The 20,211-nt window shown below is 39.3% G+C and overlaps 1 protein-coding gene across 1 annotated transcript in view; it reads right to left on the reverse strand.

The window, feature by feature from the left end:
* Positions 1-6,736: 6,736 nt before the first annotated feature.
* The window catches only part of EPHA4 (EPH receptor A4), a 178,848-nt gene continuing 165,373 nt past the window's right edge, over positions 6,737-20,211 (reverse strand). Inside the window, exons 15-18 of the mRNA XM_044432888.1 lie at positions 17,901-18,094; positions 13,681-13,836; positions 12,488-13,386; positions 6,737-9,390 (exon numbers count right to left, since the gene is read on the reverse strand). Coding sequence (XP_044288823.1) covers positions 13,272-13,386; positions 13,681-13,836; positions 17,901-18,094 — 465 coding nt within the window. The 3' untranslated portion in view covers positions 6,737-9,390; positions 12,488-13,271. The remainder of the gene's footprint in view (positions 9,391-12,487; positions 13,387-13,680; positions 13,837-17,900; positions 18,095-20,211) is intronic.

Consider the following 20,211-nt stretch of genomic DNA (forward strand, 5'->3'; position numbering starts at 1 on the left):
CATCCGCTGCTCACTCCAGACTCTCAGGGATTATGGGGAAAAAACAACAAAAACAGCAAAACCAAAAAGCCACAGTCCTCTGTGCACTTAACTCCTACTGATTTTATTCAAAATCATTCAACACTTGCTGATAGAAACTCTACACAGAAATAATTGTCAAATAATAAGAAAGACTGTGGAAGAACTGGATGTTGTTGTCCATCTGGAAAGACCAGGTTGGGGAAGGGTACTCTAAAGTGTCCTAAGAAACTTGTAACACCATCTTAGAAAACAAGCACATCTCTACAAAAAGTACACATTTGGGCTATAATAATGATAAACCAATCAAGTAGGAGGAAATTGCATAAAGACTATTCGTGCAGTTATATAATATTACAGCACTGTCCATTGTTTACCTGTAACTTTGGTCAAACAAGTTATTGGTTGTTTTTGCATGCAGCTATTTCTCCATCTAGGCTTTACTCAGGATGATTAGAACTGAAATGTTTCAGTTTTCTGTTTTATTTATTTTTTTAAGGGAAACATTTACATATTCATAGAAGTCTCTTGGCAGCAGCTGTAAACAAAGAATTATGTTCAGGGCTACAACCAGAAATAAGATATGTCAGAGGTCTATTACCCATTCAATCGAGAATCAGTAAATGGCCCAAGGGCACTTCCTTAAATGGGAAAGGGTAAAATAACTGAGGCTGGGGCCCCAAATGTATCTGGATCTCAATCATATTGTTGATTTAGAGTATACCAGGCATTTTTGGTAATTGTCATAATTCATTTAGCTTCTCTAACATGAGTAGAATGGTTTAAGATCTCGGGATAAGGCATGCTTCCTCTCTCCCATCTTTCACTACACTACACAGACTTCCAGACCAAATGCAACAAGCTGTATGATTTTTAGTACAACCAAGGACACATATATTCAGATCACTATTACAATCGTACAACTATAAAATGTTTATGCTACTAAAATCCTTCCGTGGAAGGAGCTTGTTTTCAGGGGCATAACAGCAGCCCCAGATGCAAAGAAGAAGGGTCAACCATTACTAACAAAGTCCTTGAGTCTCTCAAGCCCTGCTTCTGATGTCACAACCAATTCCTTGACAATACGCAGAGCCTTGATTATCCGTGTCACATCTTGTCCCATCACCCTTGCCTTGACTTAGCAGAACGTTCTAGATATTCAGACCTGGGTAAAACTATCGTGTTGAATACCTGTGACTGGGCTGGCAAAAGAGGACTTCTGTACTTTTTCTTATAGATGCTGCCTCCATCTCTGTGAAAATGCTGCACTGAGGGTCAGAGGTGCTGCTGAATGGACGGAGCTCTATAGGTGGCTTTGTGTCCTCTTTCACAGAAGGCAGTGCTTTATATGAAGGCATCTTTTATTTGAGTGCTATCCAATTCAAGTTCAGACTCAAGGAAGGGCTGGCTTTGAAGGTTACCGTCAACAGCACCTGGACAGCAGATCCATCAAGGCACATGTGTCATTCGTTCGCAGTCTTCCACACCAGGGTGAGATGTACTGTATTGCTTTTTAATGGTAGAAAAAATAATGACTATCACTAAATATACATTTATATGCATAAAATAGCATATACAAATCTTATGCAAACAGTTGTCCTCTCTTTTTTTTGGTGATGTGTGTCCTCTCCTTGGGTGATTCACTTATGTGGGGCATAGGGGGTGGGGCATTTCCAAATATCAGGCAGAGGTCTCTTCCTTCCCTTCTCTCAACAGAAGGCAGATCCCAGATCCAATTCAGTATTATTGGGATATTAGCTCAATAGCATCATTCATTTTAGCCCTTTGCACAGAAACTCTAGAAGCCAGTCTCTTTAGTTCATTGCATGTATCTACTCAGAGGTGTCCCTCCTTCTAGATCTTCATGAACACATACAGAAAAATGAAATGAGAAGGATTCCTGATGTAGTAGGATGGATTATACTGCCTCAAGACTCTTAAACAGAGAGCTACATCTTTCAGTGCTATATAAAATTGTCCCTGAAAATTGTCCCTGGAAAATCAGCATGAACCAAAAAAGAACAAATTTAAAAAGTTTGATATGCTCATTGTTTACTTCATTTATTTCTAGAAAAGGAGCATCTCCTAGTCCTTAATATCACATATCACATTTGTATGGAATGAACCATACTGCAAAGGAGATTCACACAGCCTCTATCCTTCTGGGTTGCCCTGGAAATAGTTTTGAAGGTGCACCAAATGTTGCTTCTCCCTGAACTGCAAAAAAGTATAAATTATTTTCAGGTTTAACAGATGGTGGCACAAACATTCAGGATATGAAAATCCATTATTAAAAATGGTTGCAGTTTCACTCTTTTGTTGAGCTAAACTGATAATTTTAATCTGACAGCATGAATCTCTGCACTTTTCTTACCAGTTTTGGACTCACCTGTCCTAGTTTGGGTGAACTATTTTCTATGAACTCCTGAACTGTAGGTGACCCCTTGCTCTGTTTCTAAAACACTAATTGGTTTGCTGCTAAGTTTTTGATTTTGTTAGACTGCTCTGTCTGGGAAAAATGGCCTTCACATTTAAATCTAACTGCTTGAACTCTCAGTACCCTTTTGGAAGTGAGAATGGCCTTCTTATAAGCACAGCATTTACTGACGGAACAAAATATCCATGGGCATCTTGCCCTTCTTTTTATGATTCAACCAGCAGACTGACCTGTGATCCCTCCAGTCACCATAAGCAGAGGGTTAATCGATTGACGAAGTATGCAGAGGATGGAAAAGTCTGCAGCACCCTAGATCTCCCTAGATTCTGTCTTCATTAAAACAAAGCAGGGAATCCAGGAAGCCCTTTTTTCCTCTGCTGTGTTTAGCTCATTGTTAGAAATGGGAATATGCACTGTCCTACTTTGTAATCCTGGCCACATCTTGTAGGATCAACTAAGTTCAGTTATGATTCTTGACTGCAATACAAATTCAAGATCTCTTACAAAATTAGATGCCTCTTCATGTGATTGAACCCTCAGTGCCATGGAACAGTAAAATGATGAAATTTTACTCAAGGGTATGTGTTCACAGGCTCAATTTGATTTTGGAACACAGCATGAGGGAGAAATTAAACTTTCCCCACAACTATTTGCTCCCTGAATGCTGGGGTGGGGTATGAGGGGGACGGAAATGTCTACTAACACAATTGAGGCTCTTCCTTCCTTTAAGCCCCATGTGTTTCCGTGTGTGTGTGTGTGTGTGTGTGTGTGTGTAGGGAGGGTGTTGATCCTCTCCATCTTGTGTAGTGTTCCTAATCTGAATTGCACTCACACAACATTACCACAAAAAGCTACAGTATGTCATTAAGATAATGTGTAGCTTGAACCTGTGTGTACTAGACTAGGTGTTTCTCCACATCTGATAAGGATTGGAATGAAAGATTTCATATATATGCCTGGAAACTGGCCAGATGACATTACACCTATTTTGCAGAAAGGGTGTTGGCTGCCTATTTGTTTTCAAGGTCCCTTCAAAGGTACTGACCATTAAAGCCTAAGATGGTTTAGTACCAAGGTATTTGAAGAACTCCCTGCTCCTGTACAGACTTGTCCTAATATATTAGAATAGTTAGAAAGGTCCTGTTTGCAGAGATCAGATAGACAGGCATAGGGGACTTGGCCTTTTCAAGCATGGTCCCCTACTGATGTTCTCCATTGACAGTCTCCTTCTTCCAAGTGATACATTTTGCTTTTTATATATTAACTTTTAGATGACACCTTAATTTAATGTTGGTGTTATTTTGGTTTTGCTTATTTTGATTTGCTTTTTTTTAAAGAGGGGGCTTTATTTCTGTTGTTAGTACTGAAAATTTTTAACATTGATTTGTTTTTGTTTTGTTATTTAAATATATATAATATATATTTCTTTTTAACATTTGTTAAGTGACTTTAAATATAAAAGTGATTTTTATATACAAGGAAATAAAATAATGCAGTTGTTCTTCCATTCTGCTTGAGAAAGTTAGAATTGGTCAAGACAAGAAGTGTCAGAAATTTTGTTCAAGTATAAACACTTCCTTTTTTTCATTCTGGTACCCACCTTAATTTCTATATCACAGTCCATGTTATGCTGTCAAGCTGAAGGAAATAGATGCATTTATTGCTTAGGTTTACATGGCTGCAGTGCAAACTTCTGAAATGGGCACTTGGGCAGGGGGTTGCAGGCCTCATCCCTCTGCAGTTCCAATGAAAATTGCCCTCAAAATCAAGAGCAGCCAGATGAAAGTTTCCACTGGCACCAAAGAAAGCATCTCTTCCATAGCAGCTATGTTGGCAATTTTTGCCAGGACCACAGGTGCATAAATTAATTGCTCTCCCCACCACTCCAGCCCCACTCTTTATGTTCTGTGGAGAGTACAGTGTTTTTAAAGCTATCACTGTTGCATATGGATTTAAAATGTCTGTTTCTGCTTTTGGATGTTACCAATCCTCAAAGTATCAGTTTCATTTCAGATTCATCTTGAGCTTTCCAGAGAGGTTACCTGGCATCGCATTGTGCTCTGTTTCGTGTCAATGAGGACCCTCTTGCTTTCTCCAGGACAAGTTTCTTGATATTTTAAATTCATAGTTGTATTTAAATCTTTGCTGATAAATTTTATTTGGTTATTATTTTTTATTTTATACTGTAGTTTAAATTACATTTTATCATGTATTTTATGCAGATTTTAACTGCTGTGATCTGCTCAGAGAATTTTGGCTATTGGGTGCATAGAACTATCCCTGTTTCTTTCAGGGAGCTTTTAAATTCTTTGGTTTCTCTTGGTCTTCATGTTCACACATTCACAGTCTACTCAATCTCTTGTCCACCAGAGAATTTATTTATTTATTTATTTATTTATTTTCTGATTTATATCCTGCCTTTTTCCTACCAAGGGCTCAAGGCAGCTTACATCATCTCTCCTCCTCCATCTTATCCCCACAGCAACAACCCTGTGAGGTAGGTTGGGCTGAGACTGGCCCAAAGTCACCCAGTTGGCTCCATGGCCAAACGGGGATTAGAACCCAGATCGCCTGAGTCCCAGTCCCATGCTCTTAACCACTACCCCACACTGGCTCTTTACTACTAGTTTGTGCTCTTTATTTCCCCCTTCCCCATACACACCTGTTATTCCCTTCATTTATGCCATCATACGGCAGGAAGGCAAGCAAACTAGACTTCTGTTTAGCCATATTGATGCAGCACAGAAAAAAGGGAAGAGTTGGCCCGTTTCATGAACTGAGAGACATTCCACCAGGCTGTAGCTGAAGGAGAGATGGGACAATAGATCCCAGGCCATCAGTTGCCATTTGGCACTTCCTCTCTCAGAACTGTTTTCCATTTGTTTTAAAAAAGTGCTCCACTTCAATAGTTTTCCTAGTCCCTCAACATCTTTTTGTTTGTTTGTTTGTTTCTTCTTTACTTTAAGCCTACGTGATCTGGGACTGCCTTGTTTCTTATCTCTGTATTTACAGCACTTGGTAAATTTATATCCTTTATAAAATATGAACATTGTATCCTTTTTTGTGTTTCTATGGTATTCAGTAGATATCCTATCACTTAAATTTGGGCCTGTGTAACTGAAATTAGTGGGATTTATGTTAGGCTGCAATCTTAAACAACCTTATTATAGAGTTAGTCTAACTGAAGCTAAACTTACTTCTGGAGAAACACACTTGGGATTATGATGTTAGGACACAATCCAGGGGGATGCTTGCAAGTCTTCAGACATGGAATATTATGGCCATTCTTTGCCAGGTGGAAGAAGCGTGGAGCCACCTCTTGTCTCTCGGCTTTGCTTATTATGCAAATGGGCCAAACAACCAATTTTGGCCATTTAACAAAACTTTCAAGCCCTACTTTGAATAGGGAAGGAAAGAGGCTTGAGCCTTGTCAGGATGTGCCATACCTTGAATAAATTTCAATTGGCCCATCTTTGATTTTTGGATTCTTATATAATATATATTATTCATTTGTTTTATTATTCTTAGTTTGTTTTATTTAATTTTGGTGGATTACTTATGTATTTCATTGTTATTGGTCTTTTGTCATTGTGAGTTCTGCGTTATGTACTGTACGCTTCTTATGCAATTTATGAATTTTAACATGGTGTAAGCCAACCAGGGAGCCTAAGGCTAGTGGGGCAACATCAACCAATTTATCAGTCAATCAAGTAGATATCTTGGTGGGCAACCTCCCCCATTCTGTCTTTACCCCTTCTCTGATTTCAGCTGTTCCACCTCAGGGAAGCAGCTGGAAGTTCATTCCATGCCAGCTGTGAAGGGTAAGGGGAATTCAAGGGCAGATTTCCAGTTCCAAGGTCAGAGCTCCTTTCCAGGCATGGATCTGGGAATTTGAATTATCCTATGGTCCTCTAGCTGCTGTCTGGTAGCCAGAGGTTGCTCTTTCGGTCATCTCCAGATAAATTATTGCATTGGCCAAAACAGACGAGGACTTCTAGATTATAGCACTATCAAAATACAAAAAAGTCCCTGTATATATAGAAAACTAGGTATTAGGATGAATGTTCTAACTAGTCTTCTCCCTGATGAGTCAGCTTTCTGTATCTCAGTAATGTTCTTCGTATGAAAGCATCTCCCACACGTGATCTGACATGACACAGAATTAGCATTGCATCTGCTTTTTGTGTCAATTATATACACATTGTGTCTGTGTTAGCAAACATGATTTTATGCAGTTCTGATCTGAAAGGATGTACATACAACTATATATCACAAATAACATTTGAATTTGTACAGCAACTACTTTATTATTTTCAAATGCAAACTTTTGCATTTAGTTTGCTATTTTACAATTTTACAAACTAGGTATAAAAGACCATAAATAAATGACATAAGTTATGTGTACCTAAGATTGATGGAGAGGGGAAAATTACAAATTAAAACAAAATAGAAAATCTATATTTCTAACTGAGAGATCATTCAAATTTGCAAACCAAGTAATGCACTGTTAAGATTTTTCCCAGTATGGACTAAATTATTATATGCCTCATACATTCTAATTTTTAAACCACAGTCCTTGCATATTCCAACATACTTGTAGTGATACAAAAAATAAATGCACTCTTTTTTATTCATCTAATTATTATTCAGGATGCTTTCTTTCTGGTTATGAAAATGTCATGTAAAAGAAAAATACTGCTTTGAAGTTCTGTTTGCTGGAAATAACCAGCTTATTTTTGTTTATACATATATATATATATATTTAATACATAGATCCATCACAAAGTTAATACAGCAAGAAACCGGGACAACATCAACCAGTGAGGTTGTGAGCAAAACAATTTCCTAATGTACAGAGGTTTGCTGTGTTAAGAGTTCTCTTGATGTTTCTTCTGTAACCAGGAAGAAATGAAGGCCAGTTCTCTATTCAATTCTGGTTGTTTTTGAGCATGTATGTCTGGTTCCCCGCATCCAAGTCATATTTAGTACATTTGCCTTCAGTCTAATAATGCTAGATTTACAGTCCATAGTTTATGCCTCTTGGCTCCTTAACTGTTGTGCCTGTTAGCAACACAACTACATGAGCAAAAAAACAAGGGTGTACAATTCCCTGTACAAGAAAGGGAAGGGATGGTGAGACAAGAATGAAAAATAACTCCTGAGATGCCATTTTAGGGCCTTATTGAATGCCAAACATTTTAATGCAGTATTTACACATTCTTTCCTTTGATTTCCCCCCAAGGCATGTTGGTTTGACTGTCCTTTTTCAGTTTGCTGTGCTGCATCGCATCTCAGTAGGGGAGAGTCTTCTACCACCAGAAAGCAGGTCGAGCGCATCAACCGCTGAGCTCAAGATACGGTATGGCAGTTCATTCCCTAGGCTCCTGCATTCAGCTTGCCTCCAAGAACACCATACAGAAAATTAGCAGTGAACTCTCCAGACTCTGTAAACTTTCCTAGGTAGAACCACTAAGTTCGTTACCACAACAAACCTCTCTCGCAGCCTTGTAGAGTGATTTATCTATGTTAGGACCACTGGAGTTTTTGCAAACCTCTTGCTAATTTTCAACATCTTCTGTAATCTTGGGCAAAAATAAAGTATATTGCTCAAAAGTCAGTTTACAGACCCAAACTCTTCACAAGTGCTGCACTGAGCCATTTACTTCTGTGAATGGATAATGATTGCATATTTGGTTTATGTTCAATAAGCCTTTTGAAGACAATTTTTTTCAGGAAGTGTGGGGGGTAAAGGTTATTTAATGATTCAGTTGAAAACAGCCTACTGATGAATGAAGACTTTATCTTCACCGTAAGGTCCTGCTGCTTCAACAATAAACAGGCTTCAGTAAGATTAATGGCTATTGATGTCACTCTTTATCACCATCATGGAACTCACTATGGATCACTCCACAACTAAGGTGAAAGTGCCCCTGTTCTAGGCTGGAGACTATTTGTTAAGGTTAGTGTGACGGCTACATAATACATGAATAGATACAGAACTGGAACATTCAGGAGTGTGTGTGTTTCATTGCATAGCTCACATACTGGCCTGGTAACTCAACAGCTCAGCAACAAACCATTAAGTTATCTTGAGATGCAATCTGCATGTTCACAGGTAATCCTGCGCAACAGGCAACACATGCACACACACAGATGGGCATGCATGCCCCCCCACACACACACACTAACATACATCACCCCACGCATTCCAAGAAGAGATAATAAGTTATTTTCCATTATATTTTAAAATACCAATATTGTCACAATGGCACACTTTCTGTAAATCATCACTTTACTGTCACAAGCAGTCTCAGCTTGGTTGTGTGCCATGATACCTGGCTCTGGTGTCCATTATAATGGTTTGTAGGGCTCCACTACTTACACTCATACCGATGTAGCAGTAACATGCAGAAAACAACATCCCGCCACAAATTATATATAGAGAAACATAGAAACAGAGCGAGTCAGAAGGGGCCTCCTGGGCCATTTAGTCTGACCCCCAGCTCCAGCCGGCTCTGCTCACGACATGCCCACCATGTGCATGTCTAGCCTATCCTTGAGCACCCTCACTGATGGGGCCTCAACCACCTCCCATGGAAGCCCATTCCATACCCTTGGGATCTGCTTAAATAAATGGAATGAGGAAAGAGAAGTCTGTAGGGCTTTGACACAGTACATTCCTCAAGTGATAATGAAAGAGCCACATCTGAACCTTATTGTCTTGTTTTTGTTGCTGACAATAAAAGAAAAAGAAAAGGAAGAACGTCAAAGAGGTGCTCTTTAGGAAGCAGAGCTATTTCTACACAGTTCATCTTCTCTACAGTTAGTGCTGGGTAAACTGGCATACTGTAAGGCTTCTGGCTCTGGCCTTTTCTTCTCCTAGGGCATCATGGGCACTAAGAAGGGCTGAGTCCAAGAAAGCAGCATCCTTTTACCTATCAAAAAGCAAAGAAAAAGTACATCAGTATAATGTAACATCACAGCACAGGAAATCCTAAAGTACTGAATGTTTGGCACAGCACCGATACTGGGCACACCTTTGAATTTCATCATACTAAAGGCCTGACTCGGATATTTCTCTTCTAAATGATGTTGCTTATGTCCCAGTCCAGCTTAGAATACAACCATGGCAGAAGGCATGGGAAATTTGAATGCTTCATATTTAAAAACAGTCTTCGTTAGGTATAGATATTATGTGTTGGTCCTGGGAGCATGAGTCTTACTTTCAGTTAAGAAATTCCTTTGTTCATTTTACAAACATGCTCTAAGACAAAGGAAGGGCAAACCTTTTAGTAGAGAATGTAACTCTACTAAAAATGTAGCAGATGGTTTGCAGTCATAAACTCCCTGGTTTGACCACTTTTGCCAACAAAAGGAATGTCTCCCAAGAACCTAAAATATGACTGGCAGTCAAAGAGGAAGGGCCGGGTGGAACAACAGGCCGGGTGGAACAGTACCAGGAACAGTACCAGGCCAGGTGGAACAACACTTCATCTGAAAGCAGTTCCCATGTTCATAAAGGCCCCTTTTAAGCAAAGTTTACTAAACAGTTGCATCTAACAGATCTACACAGGGGCATGGGCTTGTTTACAGCTTGGCTGCCTTACACACACTACAATTAGCATGTAGGAAAATGCCTTCATAGGTAAGAGACTGGTGTGTGTGCCTGTGTAGGAATGGAGAGGACTCAGCAAGCAGTCTAATGCAGAGATCCACAAGTCCAGGGTTTGGAGACTACTCCATGGTATATGGGCATTTCTGATCAGTACACACAGCAGGCTGCTGCATTAACAAGATAGGCAACATACCTGGAAATTGCTGACTAGCATCTAGAGCATGTGATAGGTATTCTCCTGGTATGTATTATTTCATCAAACCCAAGCATAATATTATAGGGATAGCTCACATTCTCCATATTAGGTTGGTAGCAATATGTGATGTTTGTCAACAGTTGAAGTTCAAACCAGACAAGATTAGGAATATCCAAGGATCAGATTACTTGTCACTATAAATATGAGGGAAAAACAATGCAGAGGGCTGCCAACTTGGATTGGGACCAGACTAGAAGAAAGGAGGATGTTAATCCCCATGCTGTTTTCCACAGTAAGAATTGCTGCCACCTCGTTGCTTTTTGCTCTGGTAAGAAAAGCTTAGAAGTACATGCCGGTGGCAGGACTGCTAGTTAATGGATATCTCTATATCTTTCTCAGTCTAATCCTAATTCAAATTTGATATGCACACATCCACAATGCATCTTTTGGAAACATTTAGAGGTCAGACATTGGATCATGGATCTCCATTCTTTCATCTTATTTGGCATTCAGAAACTATGGTAGGTTTGCTGGCAAAGCACAAAGTTATTTTTACTGAATATCAAACCTCACATTCGCCAGTCATTTGGTGTTAAAATATGACTGTTTAAGTCACCTTAAAAACACACACCACACACATTGTTCCAAATAAAAAAGCTTTTATGCATAATTCCCCCTCCCACCACCACCACCAAAAAAAAAAAAAAAAAAGTTTTACTAAGCTGTCACAGTTTGACAAGATCTAAATTTAGCTTCCCCTGTTCCCAATGACTGACTCTCCGAATCAAGTTCATGGGGAAGCTTGTGGTTAAAATCAGCAACTTGTTGTTATAAGTGACAAAAAAAGAGAAAAAATATGCGAATGATGTTTGGAATTTGTCAGGTTTGACTTGTTCAATTCACTCAGTACTCCTGGCTTCAAAATAAATGTGATTTCTAACTCAAGTGTCACTTTTTTTGTGCTAAACCTGCTGCAACAAATAGATAGAACTAGAGAGAGGAAAAATCAAAGCAAAGGACCAAATGGGTGATATTGCCATCCTCAAAACAATATGCTCAGCTGAAATGGGTCTAACATGTGGCCTCAGCTCATGTTCTCTAAACCAAACCAACAGCTTTCTCCATAAGCTTATTGGATTACAAAAATACTTGTGGTTTGGATCTAAGGCTGAAATCTCTATGGAAACTTCTTTGGATGTAAGCTCCATTTAACTCAGTGGGACTTCCGGGTAAACACACATGGAATCAGGCTTCACACTACTTTTGATATGACAGAACAGAGCAAAAAGGAGGAACAATTATAAATTAAGTAGTTCCTCTTTTATCAGCACTCCTTGTACTGACACAATATTTGTTCAAAATAGACGAGTAACATATGGTGCACGGTAGAAGGCAATCTCTTTTCAAAAGTCTGATTAAGATGAACAACTGTATATGGAAGATCTTGGCAAGTGATGCTGGACTAGCAAACAGTGCTTTTCCAACTCTCAGTGGTGTTAAGAAGGATAAATAAAGTGATTGTCGTCATTTAACATGTTCCCTGATTTATAATGAATGGATGTTCAAGAGCTGAAATTAGGTCCCAGCACTGACAGCCCCAAGACAAATATGATGTCACATAAATTCTGTAATTGTGCTCAAGAGGAGAAGCAAGTGAAGAATAATTGTGAGATCTGATCTAAAGAAAACTGAACCAATGGTATACATTGCTCTGCCAACCAATCCCTATTTTACCATGTATCCCATGTGTTATTAATAAGTCCAGATGGCACAAAACTAGCCATAGGGCAGTTCCAAGCTGGGCTGATAAATGGAGAATGGCAGGAGTGAGGAACTTTCCAAAATATAGGAGCATATGGGAACTGTCAAATTTCTGTCTAGCAAACTAATGCAGCCTTTTTTCCTAGAAGCCTATGCAGATGTTTGTAGTGTGTGTGATGGCGAGACATTCCAATGCTGTAGATATGTTCTAGGTAATTTGCACACCACCAAATGAGTTTATTTTGGTCTCCAAAGTGATGCCCAATGCAAGTATGTCAGATATGCTACTACTGGGGATGAGGCCAGTCAGTGGAATCTCAATCTTCCACTGTGCAAAGAAAACAAACTGTTGTCATATATATTATAATTTTACTACTTAAACTCTAGAATTCCATTCCTTTTTACCAGTAAGGATATGAAGCTACCATGATCACAGTGGGGAAGTCAAACTTCCACTGACCTTTTCAGTGTTGCACAATCGTCTCTTAGAAGGGCAAAAGGATGCAAATGTGGAATATCCATGGCCAAGAACAGCTCTCTGGGATGTTTTCAGAAATGGTGAGAGAGCTAGGACTCACTGTGGCAAAACAACAACCAACACTCCTTGCTCAAAATAATAATGATAATAAAATAATAATCCTGTAATCCATGAGGATTGTTTTCTGTCTCCACTTGCAAGCGGACAAATCCTTGAAGGAGATGCAATAATCAACTAAATGATATTCTGTCTCAAGATTTCTGCAAAGTACTGTTGATGCTCAAAGTATGCCAACATTTCCTGGTACAGAAGAGTCTTCTTCCAATAAAAGATGAACAAATGTGGTTTATCCCACAGATCAAACATAATGATTGTAATCCCAATGGCTGTTGAGGGAACACCAGTACTTTCCTTTGTTTAAGCACAGTATTGGGCAGCAAACACAGCATCAGAACTTGTATGTGATGTTTTATAGATACATGTATAATACATAATATCGATCCACATAGAAGTATATTCCAAGAAACAATTTGTTCCAGGGCTGTTCTCAAATGACGGACTGTCATTTCTGTAGGTTCTCTCCTTGCAACACTCTCAGCTATCTTTATATATCAATCAATGCTGCAAATCATCATCATCATCATCATCATCAGTATCATTATTATTTCAAACGGCAAGGAGAAGTAAAAAAAAGTGCAGTTCTTCAATTAAAGTGCATGGATGAGGTAAACTAATTTCAAGAGTTTAGAGTTTATTCAGTACTGGCTCACACCGGAACCATTCTGCCGTGCATTTGCTGCATTTGGGTCCTCATTGCCTGGACGCTGCTCAGAATCTTATTCTGGTGTGCAATGGCAGTAATTCCAATTCTCGCCAGGTCACTGCATGGAGCAAAAATAAGTCAAAAGGTGAGAATCTGAAGCCAGAGGCTGGCTCAGTAAATTACATTACAGATAAGCAAACACAGAAAAAGAAAATACTGCAAAGCAAGGTGAATGTATATAAATGTTTAATTAAACTTCTGGAGGCATTGTGAAAGGCACTTTGAAATTATACACATTCTAGGCTAAAGGCATTCCAAAACTCTAATGAATGTAATGGTATGCAGAGCAAAGCAAAAGAAGCCGATTAAATCCAGATTTACCAGTTTTTTTGTTTTACCGCTGAGTACTTACTCCTGGTTCATATGCACCACAGCCTCTAGGGTAGTATAGCTGGCAGCTGTGAAGTTATCCTTGTATCGCTCCATCTTAATAGCTTGGAGCCAATCACCAACAGAAACTATGGCAGAGAATTCAGGAGAACTTGGATCCAACAATGCAGTATTAGGCCTGGGATTAAAAAAGAACAGTTTGAACAGACCATTGGCTCAACAGAGGCAGCTAGAGTTTAAAGTGCACAATTGTTTGTACTTAGGATACTGAGTATTGTTTGTACACCAAAAAAAAGAAAGAAAAAGAAAAAGAAAAAGAAAGAAGGAAAAGAAAAGAAAGGAAAGGAAAGGAAAGGAAAGGAAAGGAAAGGAAAGGAAAACAAAGAACCCCCCCCCCCAAAAACAAAAACACCCATGGACTCCTTGTTATAAAAAGACTAGAGTCATAAAATTACTACGTTCAATCACTACTACACTGTTTCCTATATAAATATACAGGGCAAACAAGAAGAAGTCTGAAGACTAAATTTACATGATCATAAAGAGCTCTTAGATTCTAGTGTTTGTGTGTTCACTAAACATGTGTATGGAAATACTGCTGTGAGAAAGAAAAGGTTTGAGCTCAAGGCCCCATCTGAAAGAACAAGTTTTGCATAATGCATTGCTTTTATTTCCAGGAATGCCTCTGGAGCCCACATCAGTCCCAGAGGCATTCTTAGAAAATAAAAATGAGAGTGGCTGCAATCCAGTGTACCCGAAAAAATGAAAAAGGCAACTGGGGGCAAGTATAGATTGTCACAGTAACATAGAAAGCTGATTGTACCAAATAGAGATGTTAAAAAAATCGACATGAGAGCTGAATGAGTTTATATTATTATAATGAATGGGTTTATATTATTATCAATCTGACCTGCAAAGCACTGTTTTTCCCCTGAGATGCATCAATTCCATTGAGTTCTGCATCAAGCAGATGGCTGAACTCGATGCCCTTCATAGGTACTTTCCAACATTAGTATTCTATGATTCTATAACTTCCAACTGGATTTGGTGAGATGGATTTTTCATGCATGTGAAGTTGCACCAAGGTGTTTACACTATTTACGCTAAGGAGCATTTGCCAACAGGAACAAACTTTTCATACATCCCTAACTCCTTCAATTACATCATCAGTGGACAATGGAATGAAAAACTCCTGACAATCTACAAAACACAAATAGAACAAACCAAACAAGAATCCATACATTCCTAATACTTTGCCAAATAACTGGTCCATCTAGCCTAGTATTTTTGCTTACTGGCAGCAGCTCTTTAGGGTGTCAGACATTATTTTTTTCAGACTTTTGTAGATGCTGGAGATTAAACCTGGGGAATTCTGCATTAAAGCTCACACTGTACCACTGAGCCATGTCCTCTTTTGGAGGGCAAAAAAAAAAAAAAAAAATGGTGGCAAACCAATATAAAGCACCACGTTAACCAAATTAGGCTTCCAGGCTAAATTTGGGCAGTGTAGCATTCTGTAGACCCTGATACTGAAGACAAAACTCAAATACTTTGGCCACCTAATGAGAAGGAACAACTCACTGAAGAAGACCCTGATGCTGGGAATGATTGACAGCTAAAGGAGAAGGGAACAGGAGAGGATGAGGTGGCTAGATGGAGTCACTGGGGCAGTGGGTGTGGATTTGGGTTCACTCTGAGGGATGGTGGAGGACAGGAGAGCCTGGAGGAATGTTGTCCATGGAGTTGTGATGGGTCAGGCACAACTTTGTGACTAAACAACAAGCATTCTGTAGTGGTTTGCCACAGAAAATCAGCAGCAACACTGAGGCCTTTTCGCTCCCATCAGCCTGAAGAAATCTGTGGGACTATGGTGACAACTGGAGTGAAGCCTATACGGTAGTCTGGGAAGCTGAAATGCTGCCTATCACAGTGGGAAACTTCAGGCTGATTAAAGTTTCCCAGCCCTGGTGTAAAATAAGATTTTGACCGCTTGCACTGCTCATTTATTCAGAATAAATCGTATAAAAACAGAATTAGGTTACATATGTGTCCTGTCACATTAATCTGCTCTTCACAGTGGCCAGAGAATCAATCCTGAACTTTCCTATAAATGAGCCTATGCAATCATAGGCTAACATCACAAACCAGCAGCACTAGCTGCAACATTTGGCTCTCAAAAACATCACACAGAACAAAAAGCCTGTTTCATCCGAACATTTTGAAAAGCAAGGTCCCAATAAGAAGACAATCTCCTATGACAGAATCATCCCTATTCCTTGTGCCCCCTTATCTACCATGAAAATTCAGATCTCAGCCCAGTGCAACATAAACACCCGTGGTGGAAATTTGCATGTTCACATAGCCTGGGAGCTCAGAATTTAGGGAATGCTTCAATCAGACATCTTCTTGGCCAGGTCTGAAGCAAGTGCCTGCATACAAAGCAAGGTCAGCAGGGAGTTAATCCACTTTAATCAATCAGTTCCTGACCAACATGTGTGCCAGGACTATCCCAGAATAATGGCAGCTTCAATCTTTGTTTTGAGGAATGTGTGTTTCAGTTTCCCCATTCAGTTATCAGTGAGTTAATTGTTTATATTAATATGACCAATGAATATATTAATACATACTGTTTTAATACATATTATTTTACCCTCTTAGCAAATTTCACTGGTTTTCAATAGGTTTCAACATTTGTCATCAGCTATTGATATTTTTATTGGTGGTGTTATTAGTATTATTTTAAAGACTACTGTTCCAAACACACAGGATCAAAGACAGGGTGTAGAATAGACTTATTATAAGTTATTGCCCTGGACTGTTCTCCCATTGAATGAATGCTATTCTAATTCTTAACAGTCACCACACCCCTCTCTCTAGCCAATATGTTTAGCATGCATCAAAGGGTAAGCAATGGCCAGTCATGAAAGGGCTTTTACTTGGTAGCTTCACATTGTACAGAGGCCCACATAAGCTCAAGAATCCTTGCTTTGCATTTTGTGCCTATGCAAATAGTGCTGGTCAGGCTTGGAAGTGATACACAGTAAATATCAGATTCTACCCTTCAGTGGCCTCGAATCAAATGCTCCAGAGCAGTGTGAACAGTTGGTATGGGGCAGCCCTCTCTCTTAAATAATTTAACATGGACAGGAGGAATACCCTGACTGTGCCATAGATGCAATTAGAGCAATGTGGGGGCAGTGGGGTGGGGGAGAAGATAGTGGTCTCCAAGGGCTAATAACTTGTCTTTTCTCATGTAAATAGTAAGCAGTGGTCATCAGAGGGCATGCTTGTTTAAACATGAAAAACCACTTTTTCCTTGATGCAGCATTGTCAGCCGATGAACCCAGCACTGTCCAGCCTCTGCTGACACCTGCACTAATTTAGGGAGGCTTATTTAAGGTATGTACAAGAGCAGCTTCCCCTCAGCTAAGATGTGTGCCATTTTTAGAATATTTTCTTCTTCTTTCACATTTTGCCTCTGGGTCAACTACTGCACTTTGTTCCTGGAGACACATGATAAATTATGCACTTCGGGGAAATTCTCCTTCCTTAAGCAGAAAGAACGACTCAGAAAGAGAGTGCCTGCAAGCAGGAAATCTTATGCTTGTCTTCTTGTTCATCTCAGCTGAATGTGGCCCTCTTTATTAACTTGTAAGTTAATGTCTTGGCACACAATTCCAAAGGTGATCATAGTTACACAAGGAGCATTGCCAATACTACTAGGAAAAAAGATTGTCTGGAACCTAGCTGTTTTTCCCAGCAAGTTAATTTGTAAGATATTAAAAACCTGAGAATCAAGCACACACAACAAAAGGAAGAAAGAAATCCTTCCCTCTCTAATTATGGGAATCCCCCCACCTTGGCCTTTCTACAAACATTTTTGCAGTTACTACATTATTAAAATAGGTAAGAGATCTAGATGGGTAAGAGAATTGCTATGCTTACTAAGGCATTGCCCTGAGAATCCTACAGGGATCTTGTCTACTCAAGAGGTCCAATGGAATGTCAGCATAAACCCAAAAGGCAATACAGTATTTTGTGCTATATATATATATATATATATATATATTCATTCATTCATTCATTCATTCATTCATTCATTCATTCAAGTGGAAGTTTAAATAGCCTGGCCAAAACTGCGAAACTGTCTTCAGCTCTGACACAGACACTGAAGTGAGTTACAGCTGCCTGTCATCTCCAATATATTCCCTGATCCATCTCCATTAAGGAAACACAGCTGACCTGGAGTTTTCAGAGCCTGTCCTCTTCAAGCTGTTGGGATTGCGGATGAGTTTGTCTAGCATGTTGACAATCTGTCCAAATTTAGGCCTGTCACTACGTTCCTTCTGCCAGCAGTCCAGCATCAACTGATGGAGAGCAATAGGACAGTCCATTGGGGGTGGCAGCCGATACCCTTCTTCAATGGCCTTGATAACCTGATCAAAAGAGCAGCAATAACATTTTAAGATCTCTGAATCATTTAATCAATTTCATGATTATAAAACAGAGGAATCTTGATTGAGCCTGGGTATTTAAACAATGACATGTTTAAAGTAAAGAGGGAAAAGAGAGTGGTATATATTTCAACTGCTGCTTAAATAATGTTGATTATTTCATTGAAATAATGGATGGTTGAGACTTGTATATATTATATTTATTTAATGCATTTATAGTCAAATTATGCTAAAATGCATATTTTAGTCTTAGATTTTCTTTTAAACCTCATTTTTTTATAAAGGCCTAGTAAATACCCTACAAAGCAGAAAGTGGCAAGGAAAGTGCATTTGAAGAACTAAGAAATCTCCAGTGTTATATTAATACTCTGGTTGTTTCAGTGATGATTAATCACTTTGGATGGAAGTAAAACCAAAATGAGATTTCCTGGAGTTGTCAATATGAATACCAGAGAACCAGACTGTATTCATTCTTTCCATGCAATGGCTCAGTTCAGCTCCACAGCCAGTAACACCTGGTCCTGTTTTCTCTTCCTCAAATCTGTCTGTCCCTCATGCAATGTGAGAGGGGAAATTGCCTTGGGCTCTTAGGTACCCATAAAGGCCAGCTGCAAACTGGCCTACCGTGTCACTTAAAAGTGTATAATTATAAACAGTATCCAACATGATCTGAAACCTGTCTGTATAAAAGACACCATAAAACCTTCTGTACATCTGGCTCATTATCACATGCTGCCTATTTGGCAAACCTACACAGAATGAGCTCATGCATAATCAAGACCTAGTTTGTGACAGTTGGGTATGCCCAGTTCACAACCCTTCACCCCATCACAGTTGGCACTAATGGGCACTCTTGTTGGTAGTCTTTACATAGAGTAGAAAGATTAATTGGCCACACACATTGATTCACACAACTATATGACTGGTTTCACAAGAAGAGTAGCTAATACATAATGGCCGGCAATGTGGATTCATACTTCCCTTGCCACTAGGCATTAAAGCAAACAGGCAAGGGTGTTGTCTCCAAGGTTACAAACCCTGCCCTATTCACAACCACAAAATTAATAACTTTCCAAGTCTTATTTATATTCTAATTTGTGTGGATAAAGATGTATATTCCGCCTCCTCAAAGCCACTGTGAAGTCTTCCTTTATCTATGTGACAATCTGTGTGATGTGAGCTGCATAGCATCTCGCTTGTGTCCACTGGTAAAAGGTGTCATAGCTACATCACTGGTCCAATTAATCTGGGCTTTCTTCTTGAGCTCTTGTAAGCAAGAGGGCATAAAGAGCATGAGGAAACCTCCCTCTACAGTAACTCCATTCTGCCATTCATAAAAGAAGATTGTGTGTTTCTGGAGTGATCCTGACAGTTTGTTTTCATGCTAACTATCAGTGACTTTTTGTTTATTCTGAGCTAAACTTTGGTCTGCCTTGCAAAATCCCATGTACACTGCAAGTGTCTACTCTCTCTATCCCAGCTCTGCTGCTTTAATGGAAGATGCCAGCAACTGAGCCCAGGACCTTAAGCATGCAAAACATGTTCACCGCCAATCAGCTGAGCCCTCCCCAAATATATTTGGCATCAGTAGGAAATTAAATTGAAATCTCCTTTCAGCTTCAATGTGATCTACATGTAAACAACATGGGGGACTTTGCAGTTCTTCATAAGTTCTCAGCTATTATCCAGCTTTCTGCCTTTGACTAAAGTGCTGGATACTTCCTATCTCAAGCCTGAGGAGGGAAGAGATGCTAATCTCCTTATACATCATCCTATGAAAGGATATATCTCATCTTCACTGGGCTATCTTCCTGTTTAGAACATTCTGCCGTATTAGATTTCTCTTCTTCAATACTAATCTACAAAAGCAGGAATTTTATTAACTCCCTCTTGGAATGAACTGAAGTGGTCCAGATGGTACAGTTAACGCGACTTGCATAATTTACAAGGGGTCATTTACTGAAGCTGTTTTTTAATGTCCCCCAAGGACGTATCTTCCATTGTTGTTATTGCTCAAACCTTTCACACATAAATACTATTATATATGCCAAATAAAATTCTTTGTATAGTCTTAGATGCAAATAATCATTTCCAAAGTA

The sequence above is a fragment of the Varanus komodoensis genome, unplaced genomic scaffold (genome assembly GCF_004798865.1).
Source record: "Varanus komodoensis strain SLA01 unplaced genomic scaffold, ASM479886v1 scaffold25, whole genome shotgun sequence".
NCBI classification, from domain to species: Eukaryota; Metazoa; Chordata; class Lepidosauria; order Squamata; family Varanidae; genus Varanus; species Varanus komodoensis.